General features: G+C 43.2%; 1 protein-coding gene across 1 annotated transcript in view; it reads right to left on the bottom strand.

Moving 5' to 3' along the window:
- UGGT1 (UDP-glucose glycoprotein glucosyltransferase 1) overlaps positions 1-21,943 on the bottom strand; it is a 63,750-nt gene that overhangs the window by 11,697 nt on the left and 30,110 nt on the right. The window contains exons 22-32 of the mRNA XM_015426821.1: positions 19,045-19,251; positions 17,540-17,671; positions 16,069-16,199; positions 14,218-14,313; positions 13,786-13,888; positions 11,165-11,244; positions 10,032-10,221; positions 7,096-7,254; positions 3,900-3,985; positions 3,406-3,490; positions 110-198 (exon numbers count right to left, since the gene is read on the bottom strand). Of these exons, the coding sequence (XP_015282307.1) occupies positions 110-198; positions 3,406-3,490; positions 3,900-3,985; positions 7,096-7,254; positions 10,032-10,221; positions 11,165-11,244; positions 13,786-13,888; positions 14,218-14,313; positions 16,069-16,199; positions 17,540-17,671; positions 19,045-19,251 (1,358 nt within the window). The remainder of the gene's footprint in view (positions 1-109; positions 199-3,405; positions 3,491-3,899; positions 3,986-7,095; positions 7,255-10,031; positions 10,222-11,164; positions 11,245-13,785; positions 13,889-14,217; positions 14,314-16,068; positions 16,200-17,539; positions 17,672-19,044; positions 19,252-21,943) is intronic.

The raw sequence follows: 21,943 nt of genomic DNA, 5'->3' as shown, positions 1-21,943 counted from the left end.
GGAGAGGTGCAGATGGAAGGCAAAGAAAAATCTGCTTCTTTGAACTCTTTCCATTCACAGTAAAGTTCAAGCAATATAAAAGAAGTGGAAAATAGGCAACCATGTTTACCATTTAAGAGATTCCCAAAATCCAGACTCATTCTCACTAGTTCCATCACTTAGCAAATCTTCATTTATCATATCTAGTTTCTTCTGAACCTACAAAAAGATAATGGCCATTGATATTTTTTCAAGTAGAATTGTTACACGGTCATCTTGCCTTCATCAAGTTTCGTGCTGAAGCAGGACTGCAGTATAAGGACTAGAAAACTCAATAATGACAGTCAGAAAGAAGGAAACAGAAGCAGTTAACAGGCTGATGTACTGCAAGTCCTACCACATGGGGTAGACCTGCTACAGACTAATCATGTCCATGTATACAGATTACATACCATCACAGTTATCATTTACTCCCATAATTAGACAGATTATAAAACTATATATACCTTTGCCATAGTGATGGCAGCAAAGAAACAAACCTTTTCTGCCACTGTTACAGCTGTACAGCTGTTCTGGGTGGTCAGAGACCTGTTGGGATCTGGCCTACAGGAGGAAGTGGCCTGCTGTGACTGTTTTGTTCAGCAAGCTGCAGATAAAATCTCTCACATCCATTCTGACTTGGACACTCTGTGTTAGCAGTGACAGGGTAAGATGGTGCCAGTGTGTTGACTTGATCAATTGTCTGGGATACTTTTCAGTTTATTCAGTCTGAGGATGTAGATAGGATCCCTGAAAGTTTGAGGCCTACCACCTGCTTGTATGACCCTTGTCCTTCCTGGTTACTTAAATCCTATGGAGTCCTGCAAGGTTCTATCTTGTCCCCTATGCTCTTTAATAGCTACATGAAATCACTGGGTGGGGCCCTCAGGAGATTGGGGCTGGACTGTCACCAATATGGATATGACAGTCAGCTCTGTCTCACACTTCCAGATGATCTCAGGGAGGCTTTAAAAACCCTGAACTGGTGCCTAGAGACACTAATAAAGTGAAAGTTAATTCTGACAAGACAGAAGGGCAACTAGTGGGTGGAAAGTCTGATCCAGGATTTAAGGAGTCATCCATTCTGAATGGAGTTGCACTCCCTTTGAAGGAACCATTCTGTAGTCTGCGGGTTCTCTTGGACCTGGTCCTACTGCTGGATAAACCAGTGGCAGCTGTGGCCAAGAGTGCTTTTTACCAGCTTCGACCGGTTAGCAGGTGTGGCCTTTCAGAGCAGAAATGATCTGGCCACCATGGTGCATGCCCTGGTTACATCTAGATTAGATTACTGCAGACCCTTATTTATTACTATTTATTTATTTTTGGGATTTATATCCCGCCCCATCCAATATACAGCTCGGGGCGGCTAACAAAAGGCCATGCCGAAGTTAAAATATGCATACAAACAACAGCATAATAGAAACACTGTATCTTGACTTAAAATTTGGTGCTTTGATAATTTACATAAAATCCAAGATGGGCGACGTCCCACACTGGCGGCCAAGTTCTTCACAGCAGGAGCGCCAGGAAGAATGTTTCCCCAGCTCTATTGGGCGACATCTATCCCCACTATGTGGGGTAGATGGTTGGAATATCATTGGTGGAATAGTGGCGGCGGCGGCTCCCCCTCAAAGGCCTGGCGGAAGAGCTCCATCTTGCAGGCCCTGCGGAACTGCACTAGGTCCCGCAGGGCCCGGATCTCTTCCGGGAGCTCATTCCGCCAGGTGGGAGCCACCACCGAGAACGCCCTACCCCTGGTTTGGGTCAACTTCACTTCCCGGGGGCCTGGAACCTTCAGGATCCTAGATTAGATTATTGTAATGCATTCTACATGGGGCTGCTCTTGAAGAGTGTTTGGAAACTTCAGTTGGTACAGAAGACTGTGGCCAGGCTGATGTGGGTCACGGGGACCATATCACTCCAGTCTTGGCCCATCTACACTGGCTCCCGACTTGCTTCCAGGCACACTTTAAGGTTGACCTTCAAAGCCCTAAATGGTTTGGGACTAACATACCTGAAGGACTGCCTACTCCCTTATGAACCTACCCAACCACTATGGTCATCTTCAGAAGCCCTGCTTCAGGTGCCCCCACCTTCTGAGGTTAGGTAGGTGGTAACCCACAAGAGGGTCTTCTCAGGTACAGAACCAAAACTGCAGAACTCCAGGATATTCATCTGTCCCCTTCTGTTACCATCCTCCAGTAGCAAGTGAAGACTTTTTTGTTTCATTTGGCATTTCCTCAGTGATCTCTCCTTTGACCAAGATTTTGTTGTTTTTATGACTTTGTATATATTTTAGCTCAGTTTATAATTATCTTAATGATGTGTGTATGCTTTTCAAGGGGAGCGGGGTTTAAATGGTCTTAAAATGCGATTTTATTATGTATGTTTCAATTTTTTAACGGCCTTGGTGGTCCTTGTGAGGGCAGAAAGGCCAGAAATAAATTTTGTAAATAAATCAAAACATAATCTTTAATACACACACTAACAAATTTGTAGCACAAAGTTAAAGATGTTCTATGTGGTGCATTAGTTTAGAGCACGCCCCCGTCTCTTTTTCCCCATTGTCCCCCTTCCGTGTGGCTTTGTGAGAGGGAGTTTCCCTTCCACTACCTTTTCTTTGCAAGAACAATCTTCCTGCAACTACATGTGTCTAGCAGTATACATAATATTCCAACTAGACTGATCCCTAACTCTTAAGTAAATACTGTTCAATGTGATAAAAATCAGCTACTACTAAACAATGGTTGAAAGCCGCATAAACTCTTGGGGAAAAAATAGGCAAGTGTAAATTTAATTGTTGTTATAACGTACCCAACTCTCTATTCTCCCAATGCAACTAGTCATTCTAGCAACTCATTAATCTGCCAGTCTAATATGTAGGAAAGTGGGAGAGAACAGCCATGCCTCAAATTAAAAATTTGCAACTCCCAGCATTCAGCTATCGATAATCAATTGAACCTTACTGGGTTCAGTGGGACCTGCCCCCAGATATGAGTACCTACGACGGCTTCTTCTGCCTTCCACCTCTCACTGCTTCCATTTCCTGCTCTATGGGAATAAGAATAAAAGTAACTTTCCTGGTAGTCCTTGAAAGGATTACAAGGTAAGATAAAAATTTGGCATTGGCAGCAAAAAAACATCACTCTACTCTTTCCGGAGGCTGCGGCAAGAGAAGATAAACATTACTTAGCTTACACAGCTGTTGTTCCATTCCCTTACTGTCTATAACTGAAAAAGATTTAGGCTTTACTTTGCCCATAGGGTCCTCTATAAAATAGGTATATAGGAGGACAAGAATTTTTAAGAGTCTCTTATCCCATTACAAAACAAATCTTTCAAACCCCCACCCCCAAAACCTAGTTTACAGGGTCATTTTGAACTCACCTTCACTTTGATAATTTTGCTCTTGAAACTGTTGATAACAACGACAACTTCACTGGCATCAGGAGGAGAATCTGTACCATCATGGCTAAAATTAAATACAATTAAGACATTTAGAGCCAGTGGCGTGTAAGTGGCTAGAGTTCTCGACTGGGGTCCAAAAGTTCAAATCCCCACATGGTCATAAGGCTTACCCCACAGGGTTGTTATGAGGATAACATGAGCGAAAGGGAACAATGCTTGCTGCCCTGAGCAATTTGTGATAGGAAATGTGAAAGGAAAGATTTTGTTTGTGGTTGTGCCATTCCCTTCTTCACTATGAGCCCCCCTAAAGAATGCTTTTTCTATAATCCAGTTGCAAATAGATATCCACTGTGTTGGTTTAGGCAAGTTAAGTGAAGTATATTTCCAAGCCATTGCATATGATTAACTGGATGGGCCGTATTATTCAGAATGGATTTTGATTAAACCAAAAGCAGTCATTCCCAGTACTCCACCTGTAGATTCTATAGATATCCTCAGATCTCCCCTTTCTGAGTCTCAGAATCCGGGCACCAGGATTGGCTTTTAACTGGAAGTAGCCCTATAAAAGGGAAAGATGGAAAGAGAAGGGGACAAGACACTCTAGCCCAGTGACAGGCAAGTTGCTTAGCATCAAATGAATAAAATACAGTACGCTGAAAGGCTGCAGATAATTAGCATATCTTAGGCCCCGGTCACACGAGCAGGAAACCGCGGGGGGGAAGCGTGGCAGTGTGCCCTGGGGCAAACTAAGGCGCCGTTACCTGACCAGACCTCCCGTGGAGGTACCGTGGAGGTACCGTGGAGGTCCCGTGGGAAGGGAGAGGTGCCGATCGCAGGACAATCCCGCGCGCAAAAACGAAGCGCGCGGTTCGGCAAACTGGATAGTTTTTTTTTCTGTACAGCACGACTGCACATGCTCCGTAGGGTGCTTTTGCGCATCCACGAAGACCTGGGGGAAAAAACTGTTTTGCAAGGACGGGAACATGGGCGGGCGCCGGATGCCACCGGAAGCGCGATCAGACGCCCGCCCTTGCCCCGTGGTTTCCGGTTACTAGTACCTCCGAGGTACTAGTTTTTTGCTGCGCGGTTTCAGTGGGAAGCCTCGTTTGAGCCACGGGAGTGCTACGCTTCCCAGACGTGCCGGTGAGATCGCGTCCGGAAACTCCGCATGTCTTCCGTCTGACTAGGGTGGCTAGTGTTCCGTGTGACCGCAGCCTTAGTTAGACAAACTAACACAGTAAACACTCTCAAAAATATGACAGACACCCAGTTACAATTAATGGAGATTATCCCTTCTATGACTGAGTTAGATCTTAGAAATTAATATCAGAAACTGGTCTTGCCTTGTTTTGGTAACTGTAAGGATGTGACAGTAAACTTCTTCAGAACCAGTAAGTGTTTTTTTGAAAAACACAAACTGGTCTTTGTAAGATTCTAATAAGAGCCCTACAATTACACAGAAGACTATGAGTTAATGCATGAATGATTCTGTCATTAGATGGGCAGTTAATCTGCCGATGCATGCAACTGGTTATGATCTATGAAGTCATGAAAACCCTGGGACAGTATACTTTATGAGATGTATCGCAATATATGGTTCACAGACTGCAGCTAGTGCAGCCAGTTATGGTAAGGAGCCTGTAAGTGACCCAGTGCCTGCCTTTATGGCCCTCCCTCTCTAAAGATATTTGTCTTTATTTGAATTTAAGAAATGCTCCACTTATTCTAGAAGGTACATTGATTACTATTAATACACTGTTGCTCTTTTTTAACTGGAAGAGTTTATATGGGTTTTTGTTATGAGCGAAATTACTTTTGAGTGAAATTTATACATTGAGATTTGCATGAATGAATTCAGATATAACTTTGACACCTTAGCTTCTAATTTGTTTGTACACTAAGAGAACAGCAAAAGCAATGAAAGCAACGTAACACCATCCAGTAAAATCAGCAGTTCTTAAACAGCTTCCTTTTTATTCCATGACAAATTATTAGGCAAATTAAAGGACTGATTCTGGCCTGCAGCTACGGTTGAGCTATTGCGGCTCCACCCCCTCCCTTAAAGGGATAGTCCCACAAGATTTCACTCCTCCCTCCACTCAAAGTGAAGTCTGCCATGCTGCCACGGGGGCTCAAGAAGCTGGCAGGCCAGGGGAAGAGAGGGGGGCAGAGGCTCTTGTCTGCAGTCTCCTCCCTGCTTACGCAGCAGCAGCATGATTTCTACACTGGATACAATGGAGAAATCATGCCACCTCTGCAGCGTGACTCCAGAGAGGGGGTTTAAAGTTTAAACCCCCTCTCTGCTCAGCTGGCTGGTGGGGGAAAGGGGGGAGGGAGGGGGCAGCCATGTGGCCTCCTTGTCTGCTGAGTCTTCTTCCTGTTAGCAAGCAGGAAGAAGACTCTGCCGACAAGAGGCTGCGCCTCCCCTCTCTTCCCCCCGCCTGCCAGCTTATCTTGCTTATCTGGTGGCACGATAAGCAGTCGTGCCACCAAGGAGTCCAATGGAGAAATCGTGCTGCCACTGTGGCGTGACTACAGAGAGGGGGTTTAAAGTTTAAACCCCCTCTCTGCTCAGCTGGCTGGTGGGGGGGGAGATAGGGGGCAGCCGCGTGGCCCCTATTGCCGGCCACCAAGTCTTCATCCTGCTAGCAAGCAGGAAGAAGACTCACCCAGCCGGCAACGAGGCCGGCCCGCCATCTACCTTCACTCGTTGGGTTTACATTTTTTATTTAAATTAAGCCCCCCCCCCTGGCACCAGCAGCCCACCTAGAGCCCCGGAGCCCCCTACGATAATAAAATCCTGGCTACGGGCCTGGACTGATGTCTCATGTATGCTGATGTGATATATCAGTTTCTCATGATTCCAACAGATACCTTGATACCCTTTTATAAAACAGATGGTATACATTCAGTACAGGAAGATGACCTGAGGTAACAGAATGGACTTTGCTACTTCAAGGTCTAGACAGGGAAGATTCATATTTTTTTTTAATGACTGTTTGTGTAAAAATCCCCTGAAAGTCGAAAACTAGCACAACAAGTAATTGCCCAGGCTACAACCTCTTGCATGTGTTTTGTTTTACTTGCAAGTGCTGGGTTGGATCCTAGGGCTCTGCTCCACTAACTGCAGTGCTTTCCTCCAGCATGAGGCATCTTCCATTAAAATTATGTAATTAAAATGATATAATCTTTCATTAAAATCTGCTTCCATTCCCGAGGACTGGAAGGTAGGTAATGTCACTCCAGAGGAGATCCGGGAGACAGTGGGAAGGCTTCTAGTGTCCTGGCCCCACTGATAGACCTCCTGATGGCACTTGGTATTTTTGGCCACTGTGTGACAGTGTGTTGGACTGGATGGGCCATTGGCCTGATCCAACATTAGCTTCTCTTATGTTCTTATGTTCCACTGAAGGCTCCTTGTACCAGAGGTAGGCAAAATGTAGTTGTTGGTTCCTATCTATTGTTTTACCTGAGGGAACATTCAAAAGGAATTCCCCACTGGCAGTCTGATGTGGTACAGTCCAATCCTATCATTTCAAGAGTCTACCACACCTCCTCTGGTTGCACCTGTAGACCACCCCAAAGTTTCAGGCAACTGGGGTGGCCAGCTGAGTATTTGCAAGTTTGTTTCAAATTTACTGCAGTTTGGTTGGCAAGATAATCACTTACTAAGTTGGCCATGACAATGGTGTCAACCACCACAGGGCTTGTTGATGTTCCCAGTGTAAACTGAAGCCCTCGGGGAGGCTGCCCTGTAGTGATGTCATAGCAGTGTCCTTCCAGAAGGAGGTGCTCTAATTCATACTCAGCTGCTACTACACTCTCCACCTGTGACAAGGAAGAATGAATTACATTCAGAAAAGTTAAATTTCTTAGTAGCTGTAGAACAAAGTTAGAGTCAAGTGGCACCTTTAAGACCAACAAAGCTTTATTCAAGGTGTGAGCTTTCATTTGCATCCACACTTCATCAGACAATGAAATCGAATTACAGATCATAGTTGTATGCTGCCCACCTTGATCTATCTTCTTAGTAGCTGATTACTCTTTGTAATTGAAAACAGGATGAAATGCAGTTCTGTTATGCATTTTGCAACCCCAGGGAACCATACATTCTAAGCATGTCACATAAATATAATACGACAGTCCCTGGCTTTGCAATTAACACCCTAACTCTAAGATCCACATCTCGAAATTTAGGCATCAAAGTTAAATACATTCCTGGAAGATGTGGGCTTGATCATGAAACTCCTCCTAATTGTTTTTTTTTGGCCCCCCAAAGGGGATTTTTAAAATTGCATTTCTATAAACTACAAAGAAAATAGGGGAGAGAATCTAACATCTACGGGAGAAAGGAAAGTTAACCACTAAAAACCCAAGTAGTGAAGATCATTACATAAGCTTATAAAATGATTAATCTAGTCTATTAATAATACAATGAGCTTGAATATTTAACTCTAGCCTATATTCCCCCAAACCCGATATCAATTACTGTTTAAGACGATCACAAAAGCATCAAAACTAAATGTAACTTCTTAAAGGTGGAATTCAGAGTTCCTCAGCATCTCATTTCTTGGCATTTCTTTTCCTCAAATCATAGTCTCTTTTGGGGGCCACAGCCCCCATCTCCGAATCAGAGACCTCCTCCGACATTGAAGAAGAGTTTTCACCGCTTTCTTTACTCTGGTCGTCATCTTTGTCATCTTCTCCAGACCTTCCCAGTTGCTGCCTCAAGAACTCCTTTGCTTTCTTAACAGAGTCAATTCTTTCTTTTTTCTCATTTATTCTGAAGAGTAAGCCTTCGGGAACCAACCATTTGTACTGTATGTTGTTTGTTTGTAAAAACAATGCCAAGTCTTTGAATTTCTTCCTCTTCTTTCTAATATCAAATGGAATGTCTTTTAGTATCTGTATATTACCGTTGATTTTCAGGGGAATACCTGATGCTGTTTTCAAGATTTGATCCCTCACATGTCTTTTAGAGAATCTAACCACTATTTCTCCAGGCAGATTATTTTTCTTAATGTATTCTGAATATGATCTGTAAACCACATCCATTTCGCTTTGAAGATATTCCGTTTTCAAATCTGCCACTGGTGCAGGTAAATCGCCCAATACTTGTTTTAGATTCTCTCCTTTTGTCTCAGGAACCCCTTGGAATCTCAGGATAAAACTTGCTTTTTCCATTTGTAGTTGCAAAAGCTGGGATTCATCAGTAATTCAGCTGATAGCTGTGAAAGCTCGTTGGTAGCTTCCGGTCTCAAGCTTCTACTTCCTGAAGGAGGTTTAAGCTGCGATGGTTTCTCTTTCTCACCTCTCCGCCCCACCATTTTTGAGGATTGTTTACTTTTAGAAAAGTTTTTCAGCCAAACGCTTTACTTGCGCTTTTGTGTGTTTCTTAAATCAGCTCTATGGCTTTTACATCCAGCACCCTCTTTTTAAAATGCTCTGTTTGGATTTTGCGTCTGGGAGTTCCCCCCCACGCTCGCTTAAATCAGAGGGGCTTTCTCAGCAAAGTTTGGTGTTCTGCTTTCAACTCCACTCACAGTTCATCGTTGGTCTCCAGACCCGCTTAAGGTACGTGTATCTCGCCTGATCTTCATGTGCTTGTCCCGGTCAGCGACGCTTAAGCCATTCGGCCACATAGCGGTAGGACCTTCGGGACGGAGGGAAGCCTCAATTCCCTGGCATCGAGCCGGTTGAAGAGGCAATCCCTCAAAAGCCCCCTGGCTAGGAGCCTTATCCCAAAGGGCTCCGGGGGGGGGTAGCGGACAGTTGCCCCCCCCACAGCCACTGGCGTTCAGATCGCGACCCTGGGAGCTCACCAGGGTTGCGTCCGCCATCGTGCCGCCAAAAACCGGAAGCGGAAGTCCTAATTTTCGAACCATGCAATAATCACTCCTTCAGGTTCTCACGCAACGATTTCCATCTCTCAGTTAGTGATAAAATGATGCCATTTAAAAATATATCTATTTGGAGTTATTCAAAACAGCTACAACTTTGCTTTGCAATAGTAAAATAATGGGGACTTGATAAGACCATTCAAATGACACCCATCTGACCTGAGCATTTTATTTACACAGGAAAGGATGAAGGAATCCCTGACTTTTAAATTCTTACTGAAGCACCATTTGTATGAAGTATTTTATTTAATTAAGCTTAAACCCTGGGCTATGAAGCAAATGGGCTTTTTCCAACAGAAGCCATCTTTCATACTCTCCCACACACCAATTTTGGAATAAGAAATATAAGATATGCCCTACGAAAGAAACAAATTGGTGGTCAAAGAAATTCAAGAACATGTAGGTTAAACTTCCATTCTTTAGGCACAAGATTTCAACTGAGCACCAATCAGCTTCAATGGTACCTGACTTTTAGTGCTATGAAAGCCATCGCGGTTTTCCCTGAAATGGAAATATCAGTCTTTAGCACTGGGAGGCCGGACCTGCCGTGTCTCTTCAGCTTGTTCCCCAGACAAGACAAAACCAATTAATCAGGACAGATTTAAATCTACCATTAAACTTGATCAAAGCATGCAAGTCTAACCAAAATCTTCCTCTCCAAAAATTAATGTATGTATTTAACTGGGAACCTGTCCAGTCTCTTACCTCCTCTAAATAAATGTTATCAAGATCGTATGTTGTTCTCACAGACTCCACCATCCAGCTCTCTGGTGTATTTAGATTCAAAGTAAACAAAGGAGACTGAGGCATATCCAAAAATGTGGCAACTGGGCCAGGAATGAAAAGTTTGTCTGGTGTGAAAGTGATCTCTGGCTCCAAAACGTAGCGATAAAAACTGAAATTTAAAACAGCAAACAGCATCAGAATGTTTCAGTATCAAAGCCTGTCACTTCCACAGTCATTAAGCCCATTTACCTTAAATCTTCAAGTTGTACAAGGCTCTTGGGTATTTGGTGTAAAATAAAACATATTATGCATTAATGCACTATGTACAGATCCTAGCTTGCTGTCTTATTACAAGGTTGTGCTGTTATTTTAGTCATCATTCAATGAAATTTCAGTTAGGAATGATTTACTAGACTGATACTACATTTTGTAAGCAACTCCACTAATTTTTTTCTCCATCCCCAATACAACTGCACCAAGTTGAAAAGCTTGCAAATTTAAACACAAATTAATAAAGCAATTGTGCTTTAAGCTGTGGGAAAGAAAATAAGGCTGCACCAGTAGGCAGGAAAAAAAAGAACTCTTAACTACAACTTTAGCAGTGGGCAAGAACATTCAAAGAGCTGTGCAAAATGGACCATCCATGCCTGGGCTTTTCTTCAAGCAACGCTGCTGCATCTCATGAAATGCCTCCCTGAAAGATCAGGAGGGCCTCTAGAACAACATTCTAAAGCGGCTACAAGAAGAGAAACATTGGGCACATTTACGAACACAACACACCCATCCATGAGCTGGGCGTACCTGACAATTGTCCGTTTCTGCAAGCCTGATTCCAAATTATCTGAAGAACTTACATGAACAATATAGTGTTAAAGAAATTCTTAGACTGCACAAATCTTGTTTGGATACAAAGATCATAACCCTTCAGATGTGGAAGTCAGATTCCAATTTAAGCTGAGGCGAACATAACTTTCTTGGACTATTAGACCTGCTCATGCAAAAGTCATGAATATACAAAGGAGCCTAACTGCTTTCTGGCAGAAAAATATCACAAGACATGTTCATTTAACTATTGTTTTCTGTCCTATTCTGTAAAGTGCATCAATTCTCACCTTTTCAAAGGCATGTCAGAGAGTCTGGACTGGCAATTCATGAAAACTACAAGGTTCATGTTTATCACTTTGTTCAACACCTTTAAAAAGGGAGCAAGACACACAACATTAATATTTATGGCAGAGAGGGCAAGTTTCTTGCAATCTCATGCTTCTTTCTTATGCCCGAAATTATTTTTTTCTATTAACTCACTAAAGCTTGCAATGCTCACATCACATGACTCACTGAGGTCATCACAATATAATCTGGAGAGAAGGGAAATATTAGAAGGGGTTCTAAAAATAGAGCCAAAATTAACTGTCCAAATAAACTAATACAAACCCCAGAAAATACTGGCCTCTATCCAATCATACAGTTCAAACTATTTAAGGGCACTTTTCTTAAGGGAGGGCAGAAATGTCCACTAATTCCTCCCTCCCACTGCAGACCACCACTTTGCCACCTATTTTTTTCCTGAGGGCCCAACCCCCCCCCCCCCCCCCGGAACAACATTTCTGGAGGCTCAGGGGACTGCAGCAAGGAGGAGGGAATTGCCAGAAATTGCCGTCACTCTCTTCAACAAATTTAAGCATCTGTAAGTCTCTGGAACTGTGTGGTTGGATATAGGCCATTGGCATGGATCCAGAGAAATGGACTACCTCTTTCTGCAGCAACCTGCCCCCACTCCCAAAAGCCACCCCAGAGGCCTGGGGAATACTTGGACGGTTTGGAATGTCGTACAGGGCAGAACGGCCAAAGGCTCAGGAAGTTCCAGTTTGAAAAAATAGCTCTTCCCTCCCCTTCCACCCTGAACTCTCCCCTTCCCCCAACTTTTACAATAGAAAAATTAGAATTGTGGGGGATCACTGGGGGAGGGGAGAACGATAAAATCTCTCTTATCTGGAATGAGTGAAATACAAGGTTTTACCCACTCAAAATGTGTAGACAGCAAAGTCTTATATAAGATTGTCTACAGCAGTGGGGGCGAACCTATGGCACGGGTGCCAGAGGTGGCACTCAGAGCCCTCTCTATGGGCACGCGTGCCATCGCCCCAGCCAGGCCCAGACCATCATTAAAATGTCGAATTCTCTGCCAAATAATTTTAAGTACATGAAAGCATTTGGGATTGCTTTCCTTACTTTGTTTGGATCATCTTAAGTTAATAAATAAATAAATAAATAAATAAAATAATGTATGAGTTGTTTTTTCTAAAGTAAAACCTCAGTATTCAGGTTAAATTGCGGTGTTGGCACTTTGCGATAAGTGGGTTTTGGGTCGCAGTTTGGGCACTCGGTCTCTAAAAGGTTCACCATCACTGGTCTACAGCATTAGATAGCAATAATTCTTGTGTATACTATAGACATATCCAATAATTTTGAGGATGCATTTGTTGATATCCACAATTCATAAGCTATAGCATGTGTGATATACACCATTTGAGAGTTCAATTATTTCCAGTGTTACAAAGTTTATCTTCTTATCCAAATATGTTGCTAGTCTATTTGTGACGATATGAGACTGATTCTGCTTGGTACAAAAATGTGTGTTTTCTGTTTTCAACTTTTATCTTTTCCCTACCTTTGAGGCACCAAAATCTAAGATATATTTGCTAAGCTAATACAGGGAGCAAAAGTCTCTTTCTCTAGTTATTGTTTCTGTTTGAAGTTTTGTTTGTAGGCATTTACGCTTTTAAATTTCATAAATGTTCTAAATAATACAATTTTATATACTATGTTATAAACCAGGCATTTTTTGTTAGTAAAATAAATTTAGGTTTGATAAGGAAACAATATCATCCTGAGCAGAGTCTGAAGCCTGTCAACTTCAGTGGCCTTAGAAGGCTGTCACCCTTCTCAGGATGGCACTAACTGGTGCATATATATATCATTTTTACACACACACACCCAAAACCCCAAAGAAACTAATAACATTTCTGTAAATTTGAATCTTTAGTGTGGAGAGCTGCAAAGAAAAGGAGACAATGAGTTGGAAGAGCACTAAATGTAACAACTAATAACAGCTGGAACAATAGGGTACTATTCTATGTACAGCAGCAGACAGTGGTCCCAAAATTTATGCTGTAGCTTCCCCTGCCATGCAACAAGCTACCCCCCCCCCCAAGGTCCTCAAATCCCCTTGGAACTGCTTTTCTGGGTCTGCAGCAGAAAGGGGGAAGGTGTGAAAGCGCCATCCCACAACCACAGCCCAACTACAAAGCAATATCAGCTTGACTGTCCCTCAGCTACTGGAGCTGCGGTGGCTCAAGTGGTTAAGACGCTGAACTGCAGGCTGTGGAAGGTCAGTAGTTCAGCCGTTCGAGACCCGAGTGTGCCGCATGACGGAGTGAGCTCCCGTCTCTAGTTCCAGCTCCTGCCAACCTAGCAGTTCGAAAGCAAGACATTGCAAGTAGATAAATAGGTACGGCTTTGGTGGGAAGGTAACAGCGTTCCGTGCACCTTGGTGTTTAGTCATGCCGACCACATGACCACGGAAACATCTTCGGACAGCGCTGGCTCTTCAGTTTGGAAACAGAGATGAGCACCGCAACCCTAGAGTCGGATTCGACTGGCTTTCGAGCAAGGGAACCTTTACCTTTACTTTACAGCTACTGATTACTACAAGCTAATAACATATTCATACCATAAGTAACGGAGCCAGCCTTTGTGCTTCTCTTGTAGCAGGGTCAACAATAGCCACAATATCAAAATATGTCTCTCCCTCCTTTGGTCTCAACTTAATTGCACTACAGGGGAGGGGAAAAAAGCAGATTTTACAACTATATATACATATTAAAACATTTTCCCTTCAACCCACGATAGAAATGAGAGTAAAGGCCTTCATCAAGAAATGCTTGACATGCTGTACAATTATATGTTTTATCAATGACTTCTTTAAATAAGGACTGAATGGTCAAAGCATGAGGAGATACAATCCATTACCGACTCGTATCACTTCCCAATTATTTGTTAGCATTGTTTCATAAACCATAACATCTTAGTCAATATTTTTATTACTATGAATTGACACAGAGAAGTTATATGTTCTGCATATTTTGTTCCACTAGTTTTTTACCTATGTCTGTCTTCGAAAAACAGGTTTTCCATCCTCGCCTCTCCTTTTGGCTGAGCAGACAGAAGAGCATCCACCTTCATCACAAGATCACTTGCACTAAAATAAAAGAGAAGTTCCATCTGCTAAACAATTCCTTTCCCAAATCACCATGCCTCATCACATCATATCTGCACAGGAAGCTATCAAATATGCAGTCAGAACACAGGGTCAGCTAGCACAGTACTATCTCAGTGGTCTCAGGCAGAGAAAAGCACAGCATCCTTTAACACAGAGGTGTCGAACTCATTTGTTACGAGGGCCAGTTCTGACATAAATGCCACTTTGTCGGGCCAAGCCATGCATGCAATAAAATGTAACACGAGGTAGCGGAGATATAAACTTTATAACGGTGATTTCAGATGCCGAATGGCAACAGCAGATGAATGACAATAGCAGACTTGATTGGATTCGGTGTGATATGCAGAGAGGTGGTAGTACTAGTAGTTATAAGCTGGGAGGGGGGATATCTCCTTAAGAATAGTTTTGCAGGGCCCCAAAACTCATGTTGCCAGCCTCCAGGTGATGGCTGGAGAACCCCTGGGATTACAACTGATCTCCAGGTGACAGATCAGTTCACTCGGAGAAAATGGCCACTTTGGAAGGTGGTCTGTATGTGCATCATACCCAATAGAAGTCCCTTTCCTCCCCAAACCCCACCCTCTGAGGCTCGGCTCCCCAAGATCAAACCCCACTCACAGACGTCAGAGTTAGCATGCAAGAGTGAGGCTTTTTAATATGCCAAACGATTATGCCCAAAGCTGAGAAATTCCTTCCCTCAGCAACTATCCTGGGAACCTTAATTCTGCACTATAATGCAAGAGAAAAGCAACCACCAACAGCAGCTCGTTGCCAACTGAGTGTTATTACAGAGGAGTTTTCAGCTGCCTGAAATAAAACTTCGTTGGTCTCTTAAAGGTGCCGTGGGACTCAGGGGCTTTGCGTTCTCTCTCTCTCTCCCCCTCCTTCCTCCCCAAAGATGGGGGGGGGGAGCCAGCCCATGGAGGAAAGGGAGGTTGGATTTTTTATCTCCCCCACATTAGACAGACAGCCGATGGCAAGCTGCAACGCAGCAGCAGCAGCTCCAAAGAAGGAAACAGGAGAGAGCAACTTGCTTGCGGGTCAGATACCAGCCTTGCAGGTTTGACTCCTCTGCTTTAACTGGGGGTGACAGGGACTGAACACGCAAAGTAAACACTCTGCCACTGAGCCAAAGATTAACCAATTAAAACGAATTAAAATTAAAATGACAAACAAATTAAGAATCATTGTGAAAAGCAATCCACATTGATCCTGAACATCTAAAGCCAGATTCACAGAAAGAAAGAACTGGTAAATTATCTTATTCTAAATCAAAAAGACTCTACAACAGAACACACACCAGGTAATATCAAGACGTGGTCAAAAGGAACACCAGGACATTACTGTCAGTATTATTCTCACAGACTACTACTATAGTTCTACAAAATTCAGTCTGTGTTTAACTGCTAATGTAGCAAATCGGTCTACTTTTAGGACTACATACTCATTGGCATCATTTAATGCATGCCACCATGGCTGAAAAACGAACCAAAATTTCCTACACAGGGACTCTATGGAAGGGATAGGGAATGCATAAGAATGCCCAATAGCTCCTGACCCACATAGGCAAAGCCTTGCTCCATAAAATATGCCCTGAATTCAGCACAGATCGCATAGTTTGCAAACAAAATAAAAGCTAATCTCCCCAAATCTATTCCATTCCTCTTGACTAACACCTGTAGAAGCCAAGTAAACAAACAGATCCACAGCCTGTAGCTTCGTATTTTTACTTACAGATCTTCTTCCACTCCTAGTTCCTGAACATGGGATTTTATTTTCTGTCCAGAAGTCTTTAACATAATATTTTCTAGCAAGTGGAAGTCATCTTGATTAAACAGCTCACCATCTTCCAATGGGCCAATAATCTAAAATGATAATGAAATAGTAGAGACGAGATCATAAACTAAGCAACCACACTTTTAAAAAAATCAAGGGCATCTGGCACTTATTAAGTCTTGTGACATACCCAGGGCACCACAACTTATATTACTGTTGAGAGTTTAAACAAATCAAGTGCCTTCAGCTGGATTCTAGAAACTCTAAAGAGTCATGTGTTTCCTAACTGTGCTGTCAACAGTCATGGGGACACTTTGCCATTCTGCATCCATGTGAATTAAACTGGTAAGAAAGTCTGGTTTCACTTTTGTCTTGCAAAACAGATCTTCTCCAGTATTCGCCACTATAATAGCTAAATTCTCACTACCAGGAACACAACCAGGCATCTTGGGGGGGGGGATTTGGAGTTTGCTATTTTATTTTGGGTTTAACTAAAACTGTTTTAAACTATTATTGTAAGCTGCCTTGAACCATGAGGAAAGGCGGGATATAAATATTTTAATAAATAAATAAACCTGCAAACCAAATATTTGACTAATGCAACGTATTCTATTAGAATAATTCATTTGGAGTGGCACTGTTTGGATACATCAGAGACTGGACATTAATTTATCAACCATGGAAATGTGTTTCACATACTCAGAGGTAGAATGCTACTGTGAGAGTCATCTTGAGGAAGAGGAGTTGGTTTTTATACCCCGCTTTCCTCTACATTAAGGAGTCTCAAAGCAGCTTACAATCGCCTTCCCTTCCTTTCCCCACAACAGTCACCTTGTGAGGTAGGTGGGGCTGAGAGAGTTCTGAGAGGACTGGCCCAAGGTCACCCAGCAGCCGTCATGTGGAGGAGTGGGGAGTCAAACCCGGTTCTCCAGATTAGAGTCCGCCGCTCTTAACCACTACACCACACTGGCTCTTGAATGAAACAAACAGAAATGAAGGCATTAAGTAGTACTTCTGGATAAATAATCGTCCTGGCTCTTCTGGGATATGTTATTCAAAACAGCTTTGACACTGTCCGATTAACTGTAATCTTAAACACAATTTAGATCTGAAGTATACAACCCATTCAGTTTTATTTGGGTTTTTGTTTTTTTTTCTGAAGTAAGACATTTGTGAACTGGGCAACTGCTCAATGCAGTTAAGAGTGAAATTAGCCACTGATTCCACCCAGAACAAAGATCCATAAGATAACACTGATGATTTTCAGTTCCAACTATTAAGTAGGATTAGCGTATCATTCTGATTTCATCAGGACATATGTAAGTATAAAATTCTAAACTACCTAAGCATGAGACAGGTTAGACATGTAAGTAAATATGCCTGAATGAGAGCCAGATCCTCTCTTTTGTTTTGGATCCAGTTTGCTCACCCTTCCATTGCTGATCACTGCCCTCTGCCCTTTCCTCAGCTTAAGAACATCCCTGCTGTACATAGCATGAGAAAGAATAAAATCCACTTTAGGAGACTGAAAGGCATCTTCAAAGGTATCCATGTCCATACCCTAGAGGGAGAAAAAGAACATTTTCAATAAAAGTCAGTTGAGAGACAACACACTATCTCTTCACAACGTTTTATGAACAAATATTCAACAAAGTTAGGCAGGCATTTTCACAAAGCCATCTAAAAAGTCTTTCAAGCCGCTGGAGCACTAAGCCTCCTTAACCTAGCTTCAAGGAGAAAGTACTATTTTTAGAGACTACTCCTAGCAATCTACAAAACTAATTATTCTGTAGAGATTATTGTATTCAGTTGGTGGGTTTAAAGAGGAAATCTGACAAACATGAAGCACAGGTTACTGTAAGATTAGTGACGCTCCAACCCCAGCTTTTCAATAGGAGCCAGTATATCTCACCCACAACTGTAGAGGGAGGAGAGGGCAAAGGAGTCAGTGCAGAAAGTTTTCTCTGTTTTTCTAAAGAGTGGTTTGGATTTGAAGCAGCAAAACTTTGAAGAAAACTTCCTCACCTCTTCCCTCCCACTGCAGCCTTCTGTACCCAAGGAAATTGTACTCCCACAGGTGGATAAATATCCAGGAACCATGTGGTCGACCAAGTAGAGAGGAAGAAGAGGAAGAGATTGGGTTTATACCCCCCTTCACTTAGAGTCTCACAGTGATTTATAATCGCCTTTCCCTTCCCCTCCCCACAACAGACACCCTGTGAGGTAGGTGGGGCTGAGAGAGCTCTTGACAGAAACTGCTCTTAAGAGAAAATCTCTGAGAGAACTTGTGACTAATCCAAGGTCACACCAGCAGCTGCATGTGGAGGAGTGGGGAATCAAGCCTGATTCTCCCAGATTAGACTCTGCGCTCCAAACCACTACACCAAACTGGCTCTCAATAGGAGTCTGCAGCAAGGGAAAAAACAGCCCTCCCTCTTTCAAAAGCAGAGATCCTGTTCCATTGGAGGAGCTCCTGTTGTGCTGACAGAATGGCACTTTAAAATTCAAGCCTATGACTGGAGTTTCAGCAGAGATCTTACTAGCAATAACTGGTTAAACTAGTGATACTTGAATACCCAAACATAAGATTTACAAGACCAACAAACCAAACCGTATCTCTAAGCACATTCTTGCTGCTGAAATGTCCCAAATTCTGATGGGACAGCTAACAAGTGAAAGCTTGGACACACCCATCTTGTGACAGAGGGGGGGGGGGGATCTGCACCCAGCCCTCCTTAAATTTCTACATTTTGCAAACTGTAGACAGTGGAAACAGAAGCATAGTTCTGGCGTATGAAATTCAGGGACCCCAATTCTACCCCTGCTGTAGTCAGATTCCCAACATATAAACCAGCTGTGCAGTAAGTAATCTGAAAAGCTAAATCAGAGAAGATATTTATCTGTCTCATGATAGAATCCACATTACATACTTACTCCAACAGCAAATTCAGTGATAGCAGCTCCAGCCTTCAGCTCCTTGGCATTTTCCTCTTTGGCCAATTTTGTGATGAAGTTTTTGGCAATGTTAGATGTTTGTGTCTGCAAGGCTGCCCATATGGCCCTGGCAATGACTGTGTTCTCACGAGCTGGGTCTTCAGTGGGGTTGTTAATCATGCCAATCCGGACATGGTTACTGGATTTCTGCACAACAGTGAAATTTACATTCAAACAATTTTGTTCCTACACAGCTTTGAAATTCAGCAAATGAAGATAATAAAAGCCAGGAGTTTAGCATTGATACCACCATGTATACTTAAGTCCTAAGAGTGTGCAAAAAAAAACCCCAGCATTTTTCAGGTTCAGGTATACTGAACCCCAAAAATATCAGTATTTCCTGATATTCTGAATCCTAATACTGGTATCGTGTTCAAATTCATGAAATATTCAGGAAACTTCAGCTCCATGGATGGTCCCCATTGGATATAATGAAGAACTGAAGATGCATTTAAAGGGATTGCGATGCCTTTAAATACCTTCTCCAAGTTGTGCAACTCTGTGGCTTCGAGAACTCCGAAGGTGTTTATAGGGCCCTTTAAACACCTTCCGGGTGAACTCACCATGGCTCGGCTGGGACTGGCTCCTCTTGCAAGCTCTGTGTAAACTGTAGAAGCTGAGAGCTCTGAAAGAGGAGCCAGCCCCAGCTGAGTCACAGCAAGTTCACCCAGAAGGCATTTAAAGGGACTGCGAGCCCTTTACACCTTTGGAGTTCTCCAAGCCACAGACTCGCACGGCTTGGAGAAGGCATTTAAAGGGACCAGAGTCCCTTTAAAGGACTTTAAAGCTGTCTATCCAGCAGTCTCAAAAATCCTGAATATTCAAAATGTCTCCCCGGCTGATTTAATAACTGAAAAATACCAATAAGGTATTTTCCGGATATTTTTTTCAGTTTGGATTTAACCAAATACACACCCTTATTGTGTCCTTTTCTCAATACTATTTAACAGCATACCTTAGAAGTATGCTCAAAAACTAAAGCTGTGGAAACCTGCTATTCAAAACGGCTCAGTCATAATGGTGCAAAGCTGCTTTTTCATCTTTTCCAAAGAAATGACACAAAAATCATTCACATGTCCCTATTTTGTTATGTTGAACCCTAAAATGAAAATTCACCCCTAAATTGATCAGCAAGAAGTACTCTCAGAAGTTGTTTGCTATTAATAAAGCCATTTTTCTATTTATTGATCAACCACATTTTTATCTTCTTTTAAGGAGCTTAGTGTGGCTGACTATCTATCCTCATAACATATCCACAAGGTAGTTACTCTAACAGACAGGGACAAGCCCAAGTTAACCCAGTGAGTATCATGGCGGCACCCAGGTCTCCCCACTAGCATACTGCCACTATACCAACAGCTGTCATACCATTCTGAAATAGTTTCTGTTAATGTAACTTGAGTGTTGCTTATCAATTATGACACCCAAAACAATTAAACTGGACTTCTTGTTACTCAGCTACTTATTTCAATGTCATACTTTCACACGGACCATGAAGACATGGCATTCCTTTACCCAAAACCACCTCCAAGAGCTGAGATTTTGTGGGCTGCTGTAGACTATCATGTTGCCTGCTTCTGACACTAAAACAGCATTTACAGTACAGTGAGTTATAAGACAATAATTCCTATGGTATTTTTTAAAAAAGAGCAACAATAGTAAAATCTCTTTATTGGGATTAATTAAAAAGTTAAATAAGTAAATAAGCTTTCAAGTTTATCAGACCTCTTGTCCACCAAAATTAACAGCATGATAAAAAGCCACAATCTGCAGCCTGTGACAGTCACTAAGATAAAAAGGACAAGGCTTACAGTTCAGTCCTGTGCAATTACTCTAGTTTAAGCCCAGTGATTTCAGTAAGCTTAGACTGAAGTAACTTTCTGCATAGGACTGTACTGTCAATTAGGCTAGACGATGCCTATTTGCAAAGAAAGTAAAAGAAGGGGAACAGGCGGGAGATCTCAGGCTGCAACAAAGTGAGTAGTAGTGCTACGTTTACAACTTTTAGTGACAGATCCAAATAACTGCTGGATTTGTATTTTCAAAGAGGCAGTAGCTATTACACAAAACTAGTAAGTGCGGGAAGCTTATTTCCCACTATATGACAATACTGATTTTCCTGCCTTCTCTTTAGGTAAAGATTGCTACCAACCCAGGCCCTTGGCTGTTTTGGGGGGGGGGGGGGAGGTGGAGGGAGCCTGGGGCTGCTAGTTGGGAGGGAAGCAGGGAGAGTGGCTGGATGGCTGATGCCCGCCTGGCAGAGTGAGTGAGTGAGAGCAGGCAGGAAAGGTGTGCACATCTGGCACTGGCATAGCCAGGTACAAGTATACCCCCAGCCTAAATTGCTGAGCAAGTGAGAGCTGCAAGCCAAACTGGAGGGTGGAGGGGGCAGCACATGGCTGCTCTACTCCGGCCTTCAACGTGCTCCACTGTGACCCAGCTGACCAGCTCGTGCATGGCGCTATAGGTCTTGGAGCAGCAGGGCGATGCTGCACCCACGCCCTGCAGCCACTTGCAGATCAGCTCCTGCTTAAGGTAGCTGCTGCGGCTGCGGACTGGGCCACATGGGCCACCAGCTGCAGGACTGCTGCCACTGCCAGGAAGGCTGGCAGCACGGAGCCAAAGGGTGCCTTGGAGGCCACCGCCAAGGAGGTGCAGAAGGGTTCAATGCACCCGTAGAACTCTGTGGTGGCAGCCACCACCACAGCCAGCCCCAGGCTAGGCTTCCCAAGTCCCCCCGGGGGGCGGGGAAACCCCCGCCCCAGAGGCCCGTTCCCCGGCGCTGCCGGATCGGGCCCCGGGGGGGAACTCCTCCCCGGTGTGCGTGTCACCTGGAAGT

This window comes from Gekko japonicus, unplaced genomic scaffold (assembly GCF_001447785.1).
Source record: "Gekko japonicus isolate JY-2015 unplaced genomic scaffold, Gekko_japonicus_V1.1 scaffold14, whole genome shotgun sequence".
Classification (NCBI taxonomy): Eukaryota; Metazoa; Chordata; class Lepidosauria; order Squamata; family Gekkonidae; genus Gekko; species Gekko japonicus.
The sequence above is the reverse complement of the archived record's forward strand: the minus strand, read 5'-3'. Positions and strand labels throughout refer to the sequence as shown.